At 53.7% G+C, this 20,262-nt stretch overlaps 9 protein-coding genes across 9 annotated transcripts; 2 read left to right on the forward strand and 7 right to left on the reverse strand.

Moving 5' to 3' along the window:
* Positions 1-399: 399 nt before the first annotated feature.
* Positions 400-1,171, reverse strand: C8A04DRAFT_27663 (uncharacterized protein; the record flags this gene model as incomplete). The annotated part of the gene is made up of 2 exons (XM_062780367.1): positions 400-813; positions 863-1,171. 2 exons carry the CDS (start codon positions 1,169-1,171, stop codon positions 400-402), a joined length of 723 nt encoding a protein of 240 aa, XP_062637848.1.
* A 387-nt stretch (positions 1,172-1,558) lies between these two features.
* C8A04DRAFT_27664 (uncharacterized protein) lies at positions 1,559-2,431 on the reverse strand (the record flags this gene model as incomplete). The annotated part of the gene is made up of 1 exon (XM_062780368.1): positions 1,559-2,431. One exon carries the CDS (start codon positions 2,429-2,431, stop codon positions 1,559-1,561), a length of 873 nt encoding a protein of 290 aa, XP_062637849.1.
* Positions 2,432-2,923: 492 nt separating this feature from the next.
* C8A04DRAFT_27665 (uncharacterized protein) lies at positions 2,924-3,567 on the reverse strand (the record flags this gene model as incomplete). Its single annotated transcript, XM_062780369.1, has 2 exons — positions 2,924-3,268; positions 3,349-3,567. 2 exons carry the CDS (start codon positions 3,565-3,567, stop codon positions 2,924-2,926), a joined length of 564 nt encoding a protein of 187 aa, XP_062637850.1.
* Positions 3,568-4,504: 937 nt separating this feature from the next.
* On the reverse strand, positions 4,505-6,908 carry C8A04DRAFT_27666 (uncharacterized protein; the record flags this gene model as incomplete). The annotated part of the gene is made up of 3 exons (XM_062780370.1): positions 4,505-5,390; positions 5,472-6,696; positions 6,779-6,908. The coding sequence occupies 3 exons, from the start codon at positions 6,906-6,908 to the stop codon at positions 4,505-4,507; spliced, it is 2,241 nt and encodes a 746-aa protein (XP_062637851.1).
* Positions 6,909-8,177: 1,269 nt separating this feature from the next.
* Positions 8,178-9,515, reverse strand: C8A04DRAFT_36487 (uncharacterized protein; the record flags this gene model as incomplete). The annotated part of the gene is made up of 4 exons (XM_062783542.1): positions 8,178-8,411; positions 8,445-8,452; positions 8,521-9,003; positions 9,131-9,515. 4 exons carry the CDS (start codon positions 9,513-9,515, stop codon positions 8,178-8,180), a joined length of 1,110 nt encoding a protein of 369 aa, XP_062637852.1.
* A 1,400-nt stretch (positions 9,516-10,915) lies between these two features.
* Positions 10,916-11,817, reverse strand: C8A04DRAFT_11422 (uncharacterized protein; the record flags this gene model as incomplete). The annotated part of the gene is made up of 3 exons (XM_062776969.1): positions 10,916-11,128; positions 11,183-11,453; positions 11,504-11,817. Coding segments are annotated over 3 exons (798 nt in total), but the record flags the coding sequence as incomplete, so codon positions are not given.
* A 1,478-nt stretch (positions 11,818-13,295) lies between these two features.
* C8A04DRAFT_11409 (uncharacterized protein) lies at positions 13,296-14,315 on the forward strand (the record flags this gene model as incomplete). Its single annotated transcript, XM_062776964.1, has 1 exon — positions 13,296-14,315. The coding sequence occupies one exon, from the start codon at positions 13,296-13,298 to the stop codon at positions 14,313-14,315; it is 1,020 nt and encodes a 339-aa protein (XP_062637854.1).
* Positions 14,316-14,461: 146 nt separating this feature from the next.
* Positions 14,462-15,685, reverse strand: C8A04DRAFT_36488 (kinase-like protein; the record flags this gene model as incomplete). The annotated part of the gene is made up of 2 exons (XM_062783543.1): positions 14,462-15,031; positions 15,080-15,685. 2 exons carry the CDS (start codon positions 15,683-15,685, stop codon positions 14,462-14,464), a joined length of 1,176 nt encoding a protein of 391 aa, XP_062637855.1.
* Positions 15,686-18,992: 3,307 nt separating this feature from the next.
* C8A04DRAFT_27669 (uncharacterized protein) lies at positions 18,993-19,458 on the forward strand (the record flags this gene model as incomplete). Its single annotated transcript, XM_062780371.1, has 2 exons — positions 18,993-19,019; positions 19,078-19,458. 2 exons carry the CDS (start codon positions 18,993-18,995, stop codon positions 19,456-19,458), a joined length of 408 nt encoding a protein of 135 aa, XP_062637856.1.
* Positions 19,459-20,262: the final 804 nt, after the last annotated feature.

A 20,262-nucleotide genomic window follows, 5' to 3' on the forward strand; every position in this document is an offset into this window, starting at 1 on the left:
GAAAAGGTCATGCAAAAAGAGGTTTTCTTAACTTTTTCCTCTATAACCCTCTTCACATGGTATACCATAGTGAAGTATACTAGGTTAAGATTCATGACGACAAGGCAAACGTCATGAAAAGCAAAAAGATTAATGACGATGAACAACTAATTATAAAAAAGGTCAAGAAAAGGGGAAGGAAAATGAATGATATGAAAGTAGGAAGAGAGAAAAGTGAGAAAGATCTTTCCCATTTCTCCGATTTCCTCCTTACCCAAACACGAACTTACTGAATAAAAAACAACGCCGGGAAACAATGCCGAAAATAAAACATGTAAAATAATGCTTAACTGCCTATCTACCTTCAGACCACCTTCCAGAGTCTCCCCAAACCCAAGCCATCACTCACCCCTTTCCAGATCAAGCTTTGCCACCCTTCTCCATCTTCACACCCCCCTCCTCACCCTCCCCCCGACCCCTCTTCTTCTGCTCCCTCTCCAAGCCCCCAAGCCACACCTCTAACTTCTTCATCTCCCCCTTCGGCAACCCCCGTTTCCACCCCGCCTGATAATCTACCACCCCCAACTGAACACCCTCGCCCCCGGCACGCTCCGTAACCGACGTAGCAAGAGCCATCACCAGCTGTGCGACATCTTGGGTCCTGACTCTGACGCTGCCGCTATTATTCGTCCCGACCTGCTGAGTTTCACTCTCCTCCCAGCTAAACGTCTGGGTGGTATTGCTTTTGCTATCACCACCACTGGTACCAGGCACAGTCTCAGGAAGCGTCACATCAAACCTCACCCAAGCCGCAGGCAGTGCGTCAGCTATGGCCTGTTTCCACGCTTCAGTGACGGGGGGAGATATCCAAGACTGCGCAGACACAATCGGACTTGTTCTTGTTGTCGGTATCACAGGGACAGGCTTTGCGGCAGGCATTGTAGACGGCACGTTTAGCTAGCGGCGCAAGAAGGGCGAGACGGATGGGTGGGAGGACGGGTTGCTGTGACTGTTGGGAGGATGAGGACGAGGATGGTGTTGCTTTTGTTGTTGACTTGGGTGAGCGGCCGAGCGAGGTGAGTTGTTGAGCGTTGGTGATGTGTTTCGTGTCTTGTGGGTCGGGGACGTTGAATAAGACCCATTGCCGGCACTGGAACACAGATTGTGGGAGGTTGTCGGGTTCTTGCGGCATTGTGGTGTTGTGGTATGAGTAATTACTGGAATGGTATGGGTGGATGTTGGAATGAGTGGGAGAAGAGAGGGATGGTTACCTTGGGGGTAATTTTTCTTTAAATAGGTAGTCAGAGACGATGCAATGGTAGTTACGTGGATGTTGCGTGTTGATTCCTTAGTTAGGTAGGTAGTGATTCAAAGGGAGAGAAAGCAATCCCCGTCAAGGGTAACCTCACGTTAAAGGGGCAAAAGGTCCTTGTTTTTCTCATTTGTGACTTGTGTTTGCTGAAAAAGCTATGAACGAACGTAAACAAGCGACGACTACCCAGGCTAGCCAAGTATCCAAAAAGCTTTGAAGAAATCCTATCTTTTATCTCAACGCTCCCAGGCCTAGCAAGGCGCTCGACTACTGCAACAGTCTTCCCACCCCGCTCCCATTACCATTACGTTGATACCCCACTCGATTTTCTTCCCATTTCCCAGATTCCCTTCCCCGAGACTCACGCAGATCACATCCGCCCCTCCGCTCGATCTCACGCAAGCTCAACGATCCCCCAGCCATCCTTGAACCCCTCCCGGGCCACCTCATAGCAAACGCCAGCCGGGACTGTAGAGTGGCCTTCCACTCCTCCGAAAACCCCCCCAACTTATCGTCATCCTCCCCCCCATACACCACCTCAAAATGCAGCTCCCTGCACCGTCCCACCCGCTCCATCCGCGTTCTCACGTCCGTCGTGATGTCCACGACCCACTGCAAAATCTCCCGCGGGCTCAGCTCAAACCCCTTCTCGAAGTGCCACCCATAATCCCGACATCTCTCCGCCGCCGGCCCCGGATCGGCAATTACCGAATGGGCGCGGGGAAAGGATAGATCAAAAATCATGTGTCCGACCAGCGGGGCGTGGGCGGCGAGGGCTTGGCGCCATTTTCCACCGATGGCGGAGAAGGAGTATGGGTGGTCTGGGTTGAGAAAGGGGTGTGAGTAGTCCGGATCGACAAAGGACCGTGAGTATCCCTTGCCGAGGGGTAGGATGCTGTTGGTTGGGGTGAGGATCGTGAAGGGGGCGAGGGGGTAGAGGAGGGATAGTTGGAGGGCGATGGGGGGTTGTGGGCATGGTGGTGGTGGTGGTGGCGTCATTTTGGAGGAGTTGTCGTTGACAGCTCGCTCGCCTGCGAGGGGGTGGAGAAGGGAGTTGGTGATGCCGTCGATGGGGGCGACCGCGGGGAGCTCGAGCTGGGCGGGACTCGAGATTAGCTGTAGTATGTCGGTGGGATCCATTTTGAAGAGATGTTTGTGGTTGTAGTGGGTGAGATTGGTGGTGAGATAGATGGCTGGACTTGTTTGGTAGTTAAATAAATATGGATGGGAGTGAAGAGATGCAACGAAAGATGGAGGACCTGCCAATTCTAAGAAGGTTGCTATTGCCTTAAATACAGCGGCATAACAAGAAAGAACGGCTTGGATGCACAGATAGGTGTGGTTACCGCACCTAGATGATGTGTAAACATGTAAGTATTACTTGGGTGAGGTTACCTACTCATAGTGATGCACCGTGACGTTTTTATGCGCTCTATTGGTGAGTTAGGACGTCAGTCAGTACACGAATCACTAGCATCACACCTGTCCGTTCCTGATATGGCTGTTCAATGAACAATTTTGTGTCTATCTACAACCGTCTAATCCTCCACGCTACTCATCACTGACACCATCTATCCATCATCCAATTCGGCACCCCCCTCTGAACTTCGTGCCGAGCGTCACTAAGGCCCCCTAGTTCTTAATCTCAAAAGCCAACACCCGCTCACTAACAGCCGCAGCCTTAGACCCCTTCTTAAAGGCCGCATCCAGCTCAGCCACAACCACGCTCGGCACGCCAGCCGAGATGTTGAACTCACGGTGAGCGCCCAGGGCGTCATCCCAGAGGCCGATGCGGTCGGCATACGCAACTTCCTCGTAAGCCGGCTTCAGGGGCCCGCTGAGGTCGCGCTTGCCGAACTTGTACCACATGCCACCCGACAGCGGTTCGTCGTTGCAGTTGACGCACTGCGTGGGGTCGCCGCCGCCGGAGTTGCAGGAGACAGAGCATTGGCCGGTCGGGCCGGTAAAAGCGGCGACCTAACAGGGGGTTGTTGATTAGCTTTGTGTGTAATTTCTAAGGGGGAAATAGGGGGAAGGGAAATCGGTTAAGAACTCACCACAGCCGGCACGCCCTCGGTGATGAGGCTGGTACCCTCAACGGAGTAGATCGGGCTGTCGTACACGCAGCACTTGTCGGCAACGATGTCGGAGCAGGAGGCATACGACTGGCCGTGGTCGCAGTTGTCCTCGAAGATGCTGTAGAACAGGTTGATGTTGACCGCGTTGGCGAGGGGCAGGAGGCCCAGGGCGGTAGTGGCGATGGTGCGGAACTGCATTTTCGGACGTTTGGCTGAGACCGGAGGTGTTGTTGGTGGTGTTGACTTGATGCTGAAGACTGGATGAAGCTGTTGGTGTTGAGATGAAGCGGTTTGAGGGCTCTCATCGTCCTCTTAATATAGGCCTCGACGGCCCCGTTGTCTTTCCGCCCTTATCCGGCTGACGCCGCTACTGGCGCCGCTAACAGCCGGACATGGCGATGTCGGTGACTCTGTGGTTGGGTTTGGACTTGGCGGTCCGCTGAATACGCTCGCTGCGGAGTGTCCGGACTCCGGACCGAGAATGTTGCCATCTTGACACCAGGTGACAACCTACACTATGTCAAAGGAACGGTGAAAAAAATCAGCTAGTCACCAGCCGACGGTAGATACGCGCAACATGGTTGAGTCCTTGAACTGGTCCCGGTGCTCACCCATTCATGTTGTTGCTTACTGTGTCCCTGGTAGTGAGTCCGCTCGAATGAACGACGATCAACGTTTTCCCAGACCTACTACGCTCTCTAGCCCGTGTAACGAAATCGCGTATACGCAGTACCATGTCAATGTGATGCACCCACCAATCGCAGAATCCCGCCTTTATGCTGACTCATTTGAGCGCGAATACGCAGTCGCTGGGATGGGCTCATGCAAGGTCACAGGTCTCGGACGTAAGATACAAGGGTTAGGTAATGACGCGCAGGTCAGAGTCGTCAGGGGCACAACGAAGATATCTGTACCTACATCACATCATGAGAGCGTATTTCAAGTCTGACAAGTCTGGCCAAACATTTAGCAACGCACATGTCAATCTTTTCAAGGACCCTTGGACCCTTCCTTCCAGAAGCAGTAATTAGATTAGTCATCAGATTGTTGGGACATCGGAATTGTTGATCTTATCTGAGGAACAGCTTCACAGCCCATCATTCTCACCCCAATTCACGATCCTCTTCAACCTCAATTAAGGCTCCAAATTCTCCAACCCAGCCCCAATCCCCTCACAAATCACTTCGTGTCCCTCGCCCAATCCCACCTGCTTCCCACCCCACTGCAACACCCTCATCGTCGGCTCGTCCTCCTCCACAGCCTTCCACTCCCCAACCCTCTCCACCTCCTCCAGCGTCTCCTGATACGCCGGCCCACGCGCACGCAACCAGTCCGCACGCGGATTCGGATCCCCCCACCGCGCAAACGCCGCCCAGTGGTCAACGACCAACTTCATGAACGTCGCGTCGAGGCCATCGCGCTCCGGCATGCCCGCGCGCAGCACCGTGCCGAAGACATACACCTGCTCACCAGCATGGCACTTGTAGTACTCGTCGTGGGTCGGGTCGCCGTAGGGGTATTCGGAGGTGGTGGAGTTGTCGCGGATCGGCGGGTCGCACCAGGGCTGGGTGTAGCCGCGCGGGGAGTAGGTGCGGTTGAACTCGAAGAAGTAGGTTTGTTGGAAGGCGTGGTGCTTGGCTGCGGAGTAGGCTTTGGCGTAGGTGTTGCAGGTGAAGAGCCAGTGAGTGGAGAGGTGGACGGTTGCGTCGAAGATGGTTGCTGGGGAGGCGGTTTCGTTGAAGAGGGAGAGGGGGAAGCCCGGTAAGGGGTGGTCGTTGGAGATGTTGAGGTAGTCGTGGGTGGAGATGTTGGCCACGACGCCGAAGACTGCGGCCGCGACCGCGTCGATGTATTCGATGAAGGTCACGTTGTCCGGAGGGTAGGCTGCCGGGGGAAAGTAAACGCCGGTCTCGTCGCGGTTCACGCCAAGGAGGACGGATACATCGGTTGCGAGGCTGTCTGCGCTTGAGTTGACGACCAGTCGGTGGTTGGTAAGGTAGGTGCCGTCCACCACGAAGCCGCTGATATGTTGTTAGAAAGCGAGTCAAGGAAAGTAAGGGGGGAAGAAGAACAAGGATAAGAAAAAAAGGCAGGACACATACTTGGCGTTTGTCGGTAGCGAGACGAGGTCAAACCCGCTCAGCTTGCTCAAGCACTCGATCTCGTCCTCGGCGTCCTCGCACCCCGCGTCCTTCAGCACCTTCTTGGTCGCCACCTCATAGTTGTGCTCGAGAGTATCATAGTACGGCAACCCGATCCCCCCCGCAGGATCCGCCCCGGGCCACCCATCCGGCGACGACTGCAGCGCGGCCCGCTTGAACAACCCCTTCGCCTTGGCCACGCCCAGCAAGATGTGCGTGCTCGCAGCGCCGGCGGACTCGCCAAACACCGTGACCTGCTCCGGATCTCCGCCAAAGTACCGGATGTACTTGTTCACCCACTCCAGCGCCGCCACCATGTCGGAGAGCGCGTAGTTGCCGTTGTGCACACCGTCGTTGAAGTTGAGGAACCCGATCGACCCGACGCGGTAATTGACCGATACCACGACTACATCGCCGCGCGCCGCGAGGTTGGTACCGTCGGTGTTGGTGTTCTTACCTGACCCGGACGTGAACCCGCCGCCGTAGATATACAGCATCACGGGCTTCAGCTTCGTGGTGCCTTCTTGCTTCTTGCCCATCAACCCTTTCTCCCCAGGGCCAGACGGTGGGAGATACGGCGTCCACACGTTCGCGAACAAACAGTCCTCACTGCTCCCACTCGTCACCTCCCCAATCGGCTGCGAACAGTCCGCGCCGGCCTTCGTCGCATTCACCACCTCGCCTTTCTTGCCCCCATCAAAATCCGCCACATGCGAGTACGTAAACCGCGCCGGCGTGTCGGCAAACCGGATCCCGCGAAATTTCCACACGTGATAGTCACGATACCCCGTCAGCACCTTGCTGCCTACCGTCTGCTGCACATGCCACGTCGCCGCGTTGTCATCCAGGGAGGAGCTCGACACGGGCGCGGTGTGCGAGCAGAGGATCGGCAGGTGTTTCGCGCAGTCGACATCGTCGTGGACCTTGCCCGCGCCGTCAACCGCGCGGCAAGTTGCATGCCGTTTATCGCAAGACCCGGCGGTCGATGAGGCGATCCAGTACAGCTGGTCCTCGGGAAAGACGTCCTGGTAGGTTTGGTAGTTGAGAGCGCTTTGAAGGACAGACTTGAAGTCGGTCGTGTCTGGATTCCAGGGGACTTCGGACAGGCGTGTGCAGCTGTCGCTGCCGGCTTGGAAAGGGCCTGGGTGGTTGACGAGGATCGCGCCCGATCCGTCGTTTTCGGCGCCTGTGATTTGCGTTGTTGTCAGTTCGTGTGTTCGCTCGGGAATTCATCTCTGCGCCATGAAGGCTTTGGACCTTATACTCACCGCTCAGATCAGTCCCGGCCAAAATAGTCACGTCGCCCGCATTGTACAATTCCTCCTTCGCCGAAACTCCAACGCCCAAGACCGCCCCAGCCACGAGGGCCGAGAGACATCCAAAGTGACCCAGAGCCATTGCAGCTTCACAATTACCTACAGAAGCTCAGGAGAGGTAAGGCCAAGCGAGAGAACATTAAAAGAAAGCAAAGGACGGGATTGTCGTCGTATTTAATCACAGCTTCCCCTCGCGTACCCTGCGTAGTGTAGCATTCCTCGCTTCCAAAAAGTTCCCCCAGACTTCCCCAATCGTTCGATGGCTGCAGAACTGCAGGACTGCAGGACTCCAAAAAGTACCCTGCTTTCCCCTCGCTTCCTTCGGCGCGCCTAGGTTACATGGCGGCGCCCAGAAAATAATCCTCCCGAGCCTGCCGTGGCGGTGCGCAAAAGCTAAAGCGTGCAAGCGTTGCACTTTTGATATTAGCCGGGAACGGGTTCCTGGGTTCCGTGTCATTGGCGTTGACCTTTTTGGGGTTCGGCTAGGCGGACTCTTGGGAATTTGGTGGCAGGGGGTCTGGATCGATGGGCTGGATCTTGGATCATATGACTGCACTATTGTCTGGAAGGATCGCGAAAAGGACGTTCTTTAGTTGTCGAAGGATTGGGTCTATATAGCTTCGTACCACTTCATGTATGCGCGGCTCGGCCGTCACTCGGACGAGGTGCATCCCATTCTGAGAATGGAAAGCTTAGCGTGGTTACTTCCCCCAATAGCTCGTTACGCTAGGTTAACACTGTTTTCAAGTTTTCAACTGACAACAGGCCGTAACGGGATTAGGGGACGAATTGAAATTACTTTACACCGATTAATACACCGGCCGGCGTTGCTCAGGGTGCCGAAACCGGAACTGATAATTTCCAAAGGGGAATTCGGGAGACTGTAGAGTACTTTGGCCGGCCTCGAAAGCAGCTTATTCCACACAACGGAAACTTTCAGCCCCCTCTGTCGGAAATCTGCTCAAGAGGATTAAAAATTGATTACGTTACCCCCTTGACTCCGTCATAGGTGACAAGTCCTCTAGAAGAACAGCTTTTTGTTGTACATACCCCGAAGTTGAGCTCGGCAATATCCATGTTACCCCAGTAGTGTGTGACCCTGAGCCGCTGCTGAGCGAGGAACCATTGCGTGAGTGTAGCCGGAAAGTTTAACTGTATCATATAGTCAAGTATGGCACCAGCCAATGGATGGTTAGTGAAACATCCTCGATGTTATTCCGCGTTTAAGTTGAGGTTGTAAGTGTCTTCTTGCTTTTTTCTTTATGCAGAAGAGTTTGGCATTTATATACATTTTCCCATGCAACATCTTGTCCTACGCCCAGCTAGTTCCCTCTGCCAAACTATCAATCATTCAGTTTCCGGGAACGCCTCGGCCGCGCGCTGCGGGAGTCTCGGTGTATTGACGCCACTCATCCCTGCAGGCCTCGCAGAGCTTGACGCCACCAAATTCGTTGATCGTGCTAGCGCCGTAGTTCCGTCTGTACTCGCACTTGTCGCACTCCCGCTTAACATCCTGTTGAAGGGGCTCAGCTAGCCCCGGGTAGAGTAAGTAGCTTTCTCTGGAAATGACGTTGTCAAACCTGGCCTACTGCTCGTCAAAGGTTTCCCTAGCGTCAACTCGGTACCCTACAAATCCATGAAATTAGTGAGGTCCACAGGCTAAGAATAGAGGAGCAATGGAAGTAAGTACTCACAGAGTTTGTAGTACTCCCGTGCGTCATTCACCACTTCCTCCGTCTCGGGACGTCCAAGCTCCATCCCATTCTCAACATAACGATACCGCCGCATGGTCATATGCATTGGCCCTCCAAAGAACCGAACGTGATTCAGAGCCACAAGATGGCGGGGTGATTTTCCCCAAGCGGAATCAATCGACCAGAGGACCTCCCTCGCCCGTCCGTAGGTATTGACTTGCAGCTTCGGGTCGAGGTAAGCAAACGTGTTGTGTATCTCTCCCTCAGAGCGGTGTTTGAAGAAGGCGACGGCGTCGTACAGCGTTACGCAGATTTCACTCAGCACTTGGAGCTGCGCCTCGTCGAACCATACGTCGTCGGTATCGTTCGAAGAGAGCGCCGCGGCGAGTCCGAAGCGAATGAGGGCGTCGCCGTCGCGGGCGCGGAACCAAATTCTGGGTGAATGGACGAGATGGTTCACGTACCGGCGGAAGAGCTCATCATCTCATCTGGTGCATTTATTCTCTCATGTTAGCCGACGAAACCATTTTACCTGCTGCGCTGGGTAAGGACGAAGCCTACCTTCCTGATGACTTGGCAGAAGTGATCACCAAATACGTGCGGTACTCACGTTTGCTCTCATCGGCCCCCGGTCGGTTTATGCGTATGGTATCGAGAAGCTCGTCGACATCGTAGCCGAGGATCTTGTTCGTCGCCGTGATATCGGTGAGCTCGCCGTTGTATTCGGAGATGATGCCGATTGCCGACAGACGAACATAACAGCAAAACCGCGTCCAGTTCGTGTACTGGGGGATCACGACCCTGCTGTACTCCCATGCTGTGTTCAGCACTTCCTCTCTCATTCGTTGACTCAGACCGGGTATGTTGATGAGGTCAATTGAGAATTCCTTGGGGAAAAACCAGGTGTCCTGGTGTCTCTGCTTTGGCGTGGGGGTCCCTTGGTGCTCAGCGGAGTCATGAACCCTAGGGACAGACGCTACGCCGTTAGCATTCATGGCTGTATCGAAGCGATGGAGTTGATCTTTAGAATTATACAGCAAAGTGGCTTGATCTAACAACGAAATCCATGAGAGATCATCGATTTCTTAAAGTTACTTATACAAGTAAACGTGGTCCGGGCCAAATGCTCCGTGATGGCGGTATTCCCGGTGACCCGGTGACTCGGTCTCACCTCGACACTTCGGAGTTACAACCAAGTCAAACATCCTCCCCTTCAGCCAGCCTCAAACCCACACCGCTTCCAATCAGTGCAACTTCAACCCACTACATCTCCATCAACCTTTACCCAAATCACCCCTTTTTCTATATGTGACCTTGGCTAATGTACGATGGGTTCTACCGATCAAGATTTTCAAGATACGGTTGTACGGGACCGTCCCGGCTGCTCCTCGATCCGAAAAACCTGCCAAGGAATTCGGCATATACGACCCACACATGTCCGATCCAGAGCCACCTTGAAGATCACCAAACCCGCTTAATTGGCGCCTAATCGCTTCGGATCCTGAGGTATCTCGGGATCTCGGTCACAGCTCTCGGCGCTTGGGTCGTGGGTCACATGTATTATGTACCCCTACACTGACGAATCCCACCGATCACATCATACGGGCACCAACAGCGCTAGCTGGTCCCAGGTTAGGTACTTGGCGTAAGTTGGGGGGTTGTGTCACCGAAAATTGGTGCAATACGGGTATCGGATCGCGTGAGGCTTAAGTAGGGCATCGAGTGAGAAGGAGGGTATCGAGGTTTAAGGCAAGCATCGGGTTGCAAGGTAACGTCTAGGTAGTAACCAATAGTAAAAGCAGGCTATGATCTAGAGATAGCTAACAACTACCAACCTTCGCTTCATACCTACTAGGGTAGGTCGGAGGCAGTGGCAGCCAGGAATACTTTGACCACGGCCGCCTCTGGCTGTAAGTCTAGCACCTACAGTCGTCGCTGGTGATCGATGCATTAACTCCCAGCCAGCGTGCTCTCAGTGGCAGATCCATATTAGAACTGGAAAGCCCCTTATTCAGATTGATCGATCAAACTAGCCAATCTATGGGAGAAAATAATTCCGATTTCTCTTACAGTCTTCCTTCTGAAAGTTGAAACCTCCAGCACGTGCCCAAGCCTTTGATCAAACCAGTCACCCGAGCACCAAAGCCCCGAAATGGCCGACCAGGACTCTGTGAGGTCCCTGGTCCAATGTGTTGTTACACTGGGTATACATTGCCATTCTTGGAACATAGAGCGACGGACTTCACGGAGAATCTATTGGCAGATACCTGGGGCGTAAGCTGAGGTTCTTCCTTGCTGGGACTCGTAGCTCGTCGTAGACAATTGTAATAGATATCTCGTGCTTTGAGACGACATCTCGGGACCCCCGCCGCTGGATATATTTACATTCAGCATGTCAGTCAACGCCGTCAGACAAAACTCTATGATTCACGCACAATGACTGCTGCTGCAGGACACCTTGAGCCATCTTTGCCACAGCCTTCCATACAGGCCCGTATCTTTGACAGCCTTTGGAATCGAACTTGCAAATCGTCCAATGATCTGAATCAGCCACACCGACGGCAACTTCATTTGGTACGTTCAATCGAGCCGATTCTTGGTCGACGACCTGTCATGTGTCAGCTGCGGCCGAGTTTGCGTTTGTTTGCCCGAAATCGCTTACCAGAGAATTTCCCGTCTTTTCTGTCTCATAAAAGGTTCGAATGCGTAAATGAACGGCCCTCCGGACGAAGGCGTTGGAAATCTCGCTCCTCTCGATCGAGTCTCTCTTGAGAGCGTCGAGGAACCTGGTATTGCCCGCCAGACCCAGCGAGGTGTGTTTGCCGACGCGGGCGGGAAAGCTTGCCCACATCGCGAGGTTTGCGCCACGGTGTGGAACCGCGAAGAACACAATCCCTCGAATATTCTCGAGCAAATCTCTGTACATGTCGTCCCTCTCCCATGCGAGAATCATGAGCTAGAACTGATTAGAGAGTATTACTACCAGGAGTGCGTATGCTTTACCTTTTTTACCACCAAGCCTCCAAGGCCGTGAGCCAGGAATATTATGGGTCTCTGTTGCTCATAGCTTTGCATCCTCTTGCCGTCCAGTCTGTCGAGTAGCATCATGGACTGGTCACTGATGCCTCCCACCGACTTGGTGAAGGTGGTATTGGCATTGTACCCGAAGGACATGATCCTTGGACGTATCTCCAACTCACGAAGCTGGGCTGGGAGGAAGTCCCTGAGCCATACTTGGCCGTTATCGTGCTGCCATGTCCGAATCCAATGGCCACCCAGGCCGTGCACTGCAACAATGCTGTGTGGCAGAGGTTAGTCATGATTCGTGGGGCCAAGAAGCAAGGGGCCTAACTCTATATTGTAATTTTCTGATGATAATTCTTTGTCAAGAACGAAAAGACCCGACCGCTCTGAAGCCTTTAATTACACGATCTGATTAGACCCAAACAATAACTAGTAGGATTCGGTTTACAACGTACCTCGGGTGGTTGGTTCATATCTCCATTCCCTTCGTCTGCCATGACTTCCGAGTCTCGACCTTGAGATCGGATGCTACCAAACTCGATCTAGAATAAAACTGTCCCTCACTTGGCTCAGAAACAAGATATCTTGGGTGCAAAATGGGAGGGAACCGAGTATCCTCTGATGGTGGTGATGGTGGCCGTGTTGTGATCAAAGTGCTGAGCGGTCTGCCCATCTGATGCAGACCCCGGCCAGGCCTCCAGGGTGTGTTTCAAGGCTGCAAACCACAGCCATGGAACCTCAATCCCCCACGCCCCATATTTTCGTCCCGTCGAAATGAAAGCCCACGATTGAGTTAACCCTGTGTTCGATACCCGGTTAGGGTTAGGGTTATAGGTTTTCCTCTTCTATAGTTAGTACTCTCGAGCCCCCTTACATACATTCCTAAACAATACCCTTTTCTTTTTGTTATCACTTTTTGAGGGCAGCGTTACACACACTGTTGGGCTCCCGGTCCGTATTATGGGGTTCGCGAACCCTCAGGGGCTTGAGGTTCTGTAAACTAATATTAGCTACCTACCTACGTAAAGAGCCTTGGTTCAACCCCGCAGTCGATGCAGAAGAAGCAGAGCACTGCCTATCAGTGCTACCATGCATCTAACCGACGCGTGCATGGTTCCAGCTCGGCTCCAATGGGGGACGCCACCACAGCACAGGTGAGGCAGACGGGCTGCACTACCTACGTTACCTAGCATGCCCAGCAGACCCAGCAAGGCCAGAACGAAGCTTCGACGGTCGACCGCAGTTAGTTCGCCCCTGACGTTTTCATTGGGGGGGTAAACAAAGTAGAATGGACGACGCCTTTTTGGCGTCCGTCGGTCGCCGCCTCCGTTTACAGTCCTTCCGGAGTTAATTACAGTCCCTCCGGAGCCGGCAGGGGCCCCGATTAGAAAACACGAATGGGTTTTGGGCCACCAAAACCTCGGGCGAGCTCTGGCTCGGGCTCGCTGAGTCATCAATTGGGGTTGTCAAGCCACTCCTTCTAGGCGGCGCGTCAACGCAATTGACCAACGACAACGAAAGAGGATTTTCTTTAACTACTCGCTCATGGAGCGCTCCTGAATCTTCCTAAACCTCGGTACATACCTGGCTTGACCAAGATCGCCGAGGTCATTAGTGACCATGTTCCTAGCCACGGTACCTCCCAACCACCTCCGCAGCGAAAGCATTTCTGGCGACGACTCAATTGTTCGGAATTTTCGAATATCTGCGTTGCTGGCTCCATCGACTTAGATCTCCAGCCGGAAAACACCATGCCGCTTCTCCAATTACCGCCCGAGATTCTCCTTCACATCCTCCGCTACCTCGGCTCTCAATTTTTCGCTCATGATACGCGACGCTTAACGATTTCCCGGGGCTGGTACCACTTAGCATGGACAGTCTTTCTTCGAGACGTGCGCCTCACGCCTGAATCACTGGAGACATTTACTCAAAACGACTTAATCCTCCAACGAAGTTCCCCGCACATGGTTAGCGTAGACATCAGTCTGCCTTTGCGTCCTAAACGGGACCTTTCCCCGTCGCCGCCAGCGGATGACGACGAAATTGACGGCCCTTTTCTCCACCTGGATTCCTCCTTGGCCAAATTCGCTACCATTCTACCGGGATGTTCAGGCATTCGATCGCTCAACATTCACACTCACGTCTATATCTCTCCCGAACACTTTGGAAACGTGGCATCCCTGAACGCCCTACGCGTGACTAACCTTCTTTCTCCGCCACATCTCACATCCCTGGATCTTGATACCGCTGCCTGCCGCCTGGAATCACAACCCGACAGCAACGTTCACGTTTGCAACGTCATAAGTGCCTTACTTCCTTCTTTGCGGCGTCTACGCTGCAGAATGGAACACATCTGTGAAGAGATCTTGCAACTTCCATCGGCCGGCTCAGCTACCCTCGAGGAAGTTATTATTAACATGAGCATATTCCGATACCACGACGACGACATCATCGCGTCTCGATTTTCAAAATCGTGCGGCGCTGCTGTGAGAGCCGTTACGAGCCTAAGAATTGCCCTAGAAACCCAGGCAGTAACGTTAGCCGCTCGGATCCCGAATCCTCGAATGGTGAGAATTATCTCACATAAGGGGCCCTTCCTTGAGGTCTATGCCTTTGACGCAATTACGAAGACACGGCTTCAATTGGAAAATAATCTGGAGTGGGATGCAGACGGGGAACTGCTAGACGAGGGCAATGAGACCGAGGACAGCGAGAGTGACCTGTTTGCGGATGACTCTCCAATCGAACCTGTGTTTAACCCCTATTCTTGAATATATTTACTTCTGATGGTCAAGGGTCCCGTTCAACGGATGGCTTTCAAGATATACTCGGACGGTGTTCGAGCGATGAAACATGGAGGAGCGAGAACTATGATTGCTTACCCACAACAGTCCAGGACACTTGGCCATGGCACCGACTAACACAATTCCGTCTCCCCATACGCATCAACCAGTTGCGTCCACGAAACATGGATTCCGTAAATCAACTTGGCCACCATCCGGCCGTCCCAAAGTGCCCGATATGGTCGGCTATATGTGCACCGATGTGTGATCTCCGCGCGCCTAGTGCCGAAGAGATCCGAGAAGGTCGACTGCGGGATCTGTTCACCCTCATCACCCTGCCTTGAGTTTTCCAGCAGGCGTAACTGTTCGCGTACAAGTTCCCTGAAGGCAACGATGCTGGTATTCACTTCGGCTAGGCCAGCCGGAAAGGTGATGAATTCAGGAGACACAGCCAAGCGCTCGAGCGGGACGGTTTGCGCCCCGCTCCAGTCGATGACGCCTGTCAGATTGTAGTCGTCGTCAAACAGTATATCACCGTAGTGCAGGTCAAGATGACAGAGAGGGAAGGGTCCCCTCAAACGCGGTTCGATAATGATGTGAGACACCGCGGTTTTCAGCACCCAGCAAGCTGCCAGCCATTCCTTGTCCTGGTAATGGCTCTGTAGTGCCTGCCTGTTATCCTCTTGTCGTTCAGCATAGAACCACTAGAGGGAGGTTTTGGGAGCCGCCTCGTCGAGACTGAGGGGGATAACTTCCACCGGTCCATTCCCATCGTCACCGCTCCAAAGCCGGCCAAGTCGTTCAAATGCCAGCCGCGCGTGGAGCTGGAACAAAACTCCTGCCAACTGCTTGGCCACTTTTGGGAGATGCTCAAGAGGTACTTGCTTCGCAATCGGCCCCCCTAGGATTCGGCCGGGAAGGGCCTCCATGAGGACGTAAGGGTACCCAACCTCGTTAGACGGGGAAACATCGTATGCGTGAACGGTGGGCACGGGGATTGTCGTCCGTTCCTTGATCACTCGCATGGTTGTGATGTCGCTCAATAAATCCGCGGTATTGTCCTCGGCCTCAGATGCATCGATGGTGACATGTTGGATCCTTGCAATCCAGTAGACAGAATCTGAGAATGCGACCTCAAATATGACGTTATTGAATCCATGCGCAAAAGCGGAGGGATCGATTATGCAGGTGAGGTTGGAATCTGTTATTGCCTTGTCTTGGAGACGGGCTGCGAGAGCGACCTTTTCGAGGTGCCGGAAGTTTGCACGAGAGAGAACGGCTTGGATCTGATCGTCAAGTACCCCAGGCTGCAGCGCGCTGGATCCAAGCCAATGGGCACTTGGGCGTTCGTTTGGCATGATGTTTTCATTGATAAACCGTATTCTGAGGGTGAGCAGAGTGGTTCGGCCGCAGTCAGTTGTCTCAAGGAGTCGGAATGGAGCACAGAAGATCAAATAAGGAGGTCTGCTTCGGTGGACTCCGGGTGAGCGTGACGCGACCCACCTGACGTTGTTGGAACTCTGTCACGAACGCAACTCGGGCGTTGGTATGTTCTATTGGCTGGAACCACCAAGTTGTTGGCGCCGCCGAACAGCACCCACAACAGCCAACATCCAACACCGTCACACCACAACGCGGTCACTGTAGTGAGGAACGCGTTTGGATTGCGTTGTGATATCGTCGTGTCTTGCATCGATAACGAACTCTTTGCATAATGTCGCTTGCATTTTCCACGGTCTAGACGAAGGTGGTCAGGCCATGATGTTTTGATTCTACAGGTATCTGTTGGCCTTCAGAAACAGTCAGCCGATTCTGAGAGCAAAACACCACAAAATGCACCTAAGGAACTATCATCTTGACGAGTCGCCTACCTCCTCCCAAACATAGATCGAACGTTTCTCTGGGTTTCTCTGGCTTGAGGCATCTTGCGTCCAGAAGCGCGGCCACAGGATAATCATCGACTGCCCGGGATAGAAGGATGTTATTAAATAAGGTGAGCCAAGTAGTTAGTTGCATTTTTCAGACTCCAATACGTACCCTATCAGCCGGAGGTGAGTTTATCGGTCAACGGGCATCAGCTCCGGCTTGTATATTCACGTCCTCACCGATGGTAACCACACTACGAGGCAATTCCTCTACTATCGCTTCGTTCGGAGCTACACGAATGGCCCCATAGCCAGCTTTCAAAACGTTCACTAATCATTGAGTAGCTCGGTCCCCGTACTCTTCTTGATTCTTGTCCCACCTATTCATACTTCTTAGTTAACGTCCGCTAACGTTGACGTTAAAGCTAACATGGTCAAAAGGAAGGATGGATGTCTCAAGTTGTTCGCGCCGCAGAGTGCCAACTTCTCGGCCTAGCGGCACAAAGATGTCCCGGAAACTAGACGAACTTGATGCTCGCAGTGAAGGAGATTCGGCAAAGCGAACTCGTTCAAACTTTAATTACCCCCACCGTCGTTGGGCAGCCCCCCCGTCGCGACGTTCAAAATAGGGTAGTGTTGATTCCAGACCACGTTGTTCTGTCTCACATGGTTATCAGGGATTCGACGCTAACGTGAGCACAGGCGGATAACAGGTCGGTTTACGGGCGACCAGGGGAGGCCTTCCTTGGGGTTCAGGGAAGGGCGATCTTTTGTTCCATGTTGAAACGGCTGCGAAGGGGATGATAGCTGAATGGCAGTGCGACAAAAGGCGGAACGCAATGCGGAATGCAATGTTGATTGAAGAGAGCGTAACGGCTTTAGAGTTGGGAAAAGTTGCGCGCAACACTAGAAACGGAAAAGATTCGAGGGTCGACCTGGAGTTAAATCATCCCCAACTAGTGGACACCTCAACCACCTAGCAAACTCATGTAACTTGAACTCAGCTCTTCTTCCTTTTCGTCAAGAGATGCATTAGGTAGAAACTCGAGTGGAGAGCACGAGTTGACGAGCATGTCGAAATGTCGATGGGGTCCGGCCGGGACTCGGGTTCCGTTCTGGGTTGCCAAGGCCGTTGGCCAAGGCCGTCGTCCGCCCAAATCGGGTTTCCCTTTGCCCGGGCGCTCAGGGGTTGGGGGTGAGAGAAGGGCCGGAATTCGCCCACCACGCTAGCAAAATTTCCCCTGGTGTTCCTCTCTACCTGCGCCCTGTGACGCCTTTCCTTCTTTCCCTTCAGGAAGGAAGGTCAACGGCGATTTCCGGTCGCACGGCCTTTTTGTGAGTGCGAATTGGTGATTTCGGTCGGGTCTGTGGCGCGCGGGAGCTAAGGGTTGGTGGCTTGCCAATTTTTGGACACACGAGCTCTTCGTGGTGGTGAGACCTCTTCGTGGTTCGGAAATTCTTTGGCGGGAGAATTTGACAACATTGACAGCGTTAAGGTGACACCATTCCACTGCGTGACAACCCCCGATAATCCGGAGCGGGCCGCCGATCCTCAGTGGAGCTCCAAACCGAAATCAGCGGCTCGTGTTTACTCGTGTCAACCCTGGAGTGCGCAGTTGAGGGCATCTGGAAGCGCCGAGTGGAAGGCGCGACCCTGGCCTAGCAGCACGGCGAACTTGCCTGGAAAGGCCAAACGGTGGCCCAAGCTCTGCGGGGTCGGCCATTATTCTTTCCCAATCCCAATTCCTGCGCACTTCCTAGTGTACAACGTTAACTTGGGCTTGTCCTGGCACCGCATTTTTCATGGTTCGAGGTGGTTCGTTCACGATGCCCACAGTGGCCAAAGGCAGGCTAGTTTAGCTTGCGGACCTGCATCGACCTCGGGCGGTCGACCGGAGCTTTAGCCTAAAACATCTTATGCCGTTGGCGATCCTGCGCAGGCTGGTTTCCCACGATTCCGTTGTTCCAACTGGTCCGGGCCGTGATGGACCACGGCTGGTGCACGCGAGCTGCTGTTCCAACGTGCAGCTTCCGGACATGCTCGGCTTGGTGTTGGTGGCTGTGGGTGGAATTCGTCCCTTTTCGGTAGAGTTTCTTTTCTTCTTCCCTTGAGCCGCACATGTAACGCTGCAGTGCAGCTTCAAAGTTGTTTTCGAAAGGGCTCCATCGTTCCCGTCGCCCCTCTCGCGATCTTCCCATTGCCCCCTTTGTGCTCCACTGCCCGAGATAGGGGGCAAAAACGGCCACCGAACCACGCAATCACAGCGCAAGATAGAGAAGAAGGTTTTCCACGACCGCTCTACACTAGCCCCTTAGCCGGCACGTGGCCAAGGTCAATCCAAGTTCCGACTTGATATCCCGAGACTACCCTACCTTACTTGCCTAACCCCGAACCTTATGACCCTTCTGGCCGGTGGTGACCTTATGTCAAACTAAAACCGCCCCGATCCCCTCCATTCCGGTTTCCGATCTGTTCACCTTGTAACTCTTGCCGTCATTACTCTTTTCCTACGAAATAATCAATCCCCACGATCCTCACTCAGACAACCCGAGCATTGTCGGCCACTATCAGCCACCTGTCTCACTTTCCCCGGATCCGCGCCCCCTCGCCGTTAGCTCGCTCATTCGCCGAGGACATCTTTTCCCGCTGGGAACCCCGGCCTGTATATCTATCTGCAGCACCGCGAAGGATCATGTCGAGGTAGCCACCTCATTGGATCGGTCTTGGCACGAAGTACAACTACATCCACTCATACACACATTGAAGGAGTCCTTCATCAACAACTACAACACACAAAATATGGGCCAAAAACAGTCGGCTGTTGAGGTATTCCTTCCCTTCACCTCCCACACCTCTCCTCCACTCCCAAACTAACCACCCCCAGGCCACCTTCTTCTGCCCCACAACCAATAACTCACTTGCCGACCCCCTAGCTCCCTGCACCCACTGCGAAGCCCTCCACGACATCATCTGGCAATCCGTCTACATCTGCCCCAACACAGGCTACCGCATCGACCGCGACCGGGCGCCCTCAGCCGCCCGCCCAGACCGTGAATGCCCTTCCTGTTTCCAGAGCCACCAGCCGGCGACGAAGAGGGTGTATATCTGCCCTGTGACGGGGGCCACGATCCCCCATCCGCGGGATACGGGCGGGAAGTGTGAGAAGTGTGGGAGGAGTCATGAGGATAATTCGACGCCTGTGGGGAGTAGGGAGGCGGTGGGGAGTATGGGGAGTTTGAGGAGTGGGAGGAGTGGGAGGAGTTGAGGGGCGTTTTGTGATCTTTGAGGAAAAGGCGGGGGGTGGGAGCAAAGGGGGTTTTGACGGGGGAATGGGGAAATGGGAGGCAAAGGAAAGGAGGAGGTAATAATTCTGGTGTTTGGTGGATGAGACTTGCGTGGAAAGGCGCTACTTAGTGGTGACGAGGGGTCATGCTGCGAGTTCACTAGGAGGTCGGCATCGGGTTGGAACTTTGGTTTATGCAAGTGATGCCCCGAAATGAGGAAGGCGACTGGGAAGTACGAGGGGGGAGTTCACAGGCGAACCTTTTACTCTCGAAAAGCCATGGGTTGGTGCACCGGGACCGGCCGAGAGCGGAGCGGGACTGGATCTTTTCGGGACAACGGTTGATGATACCCTTTGAGCATTATCATAATTACAGACTAGCAAGGAGCATAGCCAGGCAATGGAAATCTACGTTTTAATTAATTCTTGGGGCTGTCGTTTCAGCAGTTACGGTGAAGGTTGCAAATCGCTGCGTGTCATGCGATGGGACAGGGTTAAGAGGGCCCGAGGCGGGTAGAATTCCTCTCACCTGAAAAAGAACTTCCCACACCTTCCTTCCCTCCACCAACACACCACACCATATAAGCCCGCTTCTCACTCCTCCAGTCACCAGCTCCTCCTAATAGAGATCGAACCACCGGGTTCAGCTCAGCGGCATTGGGAGGAGGGTCTCGCCAACCCGTCGTAAATCGAAGTGGCCCCGGGTTCGATTCCCGGGGCCAGCGAAGAAAAATCTTTCACCGGACAGATTTTCGTAACCACCAACCGCTATCCCTCCGGATGGGG

Source organism: Dichotomopilus funicola (genome assembly GCF_033296635.1).
Source record: "Dichotomopilus funicola strain CBS 141.50 unplaced genomic scaffold C8A04scaffold_23, whole genome shotgun sequence".
In the NCBI taxonomy this organism is placed as follows: Eukaryota; Fungi; Ascomycota; class Sordariomycetes; order Sordariales; family Chaetomiaceae; genus Dichotomopilus; species Dichotomopilus funicola.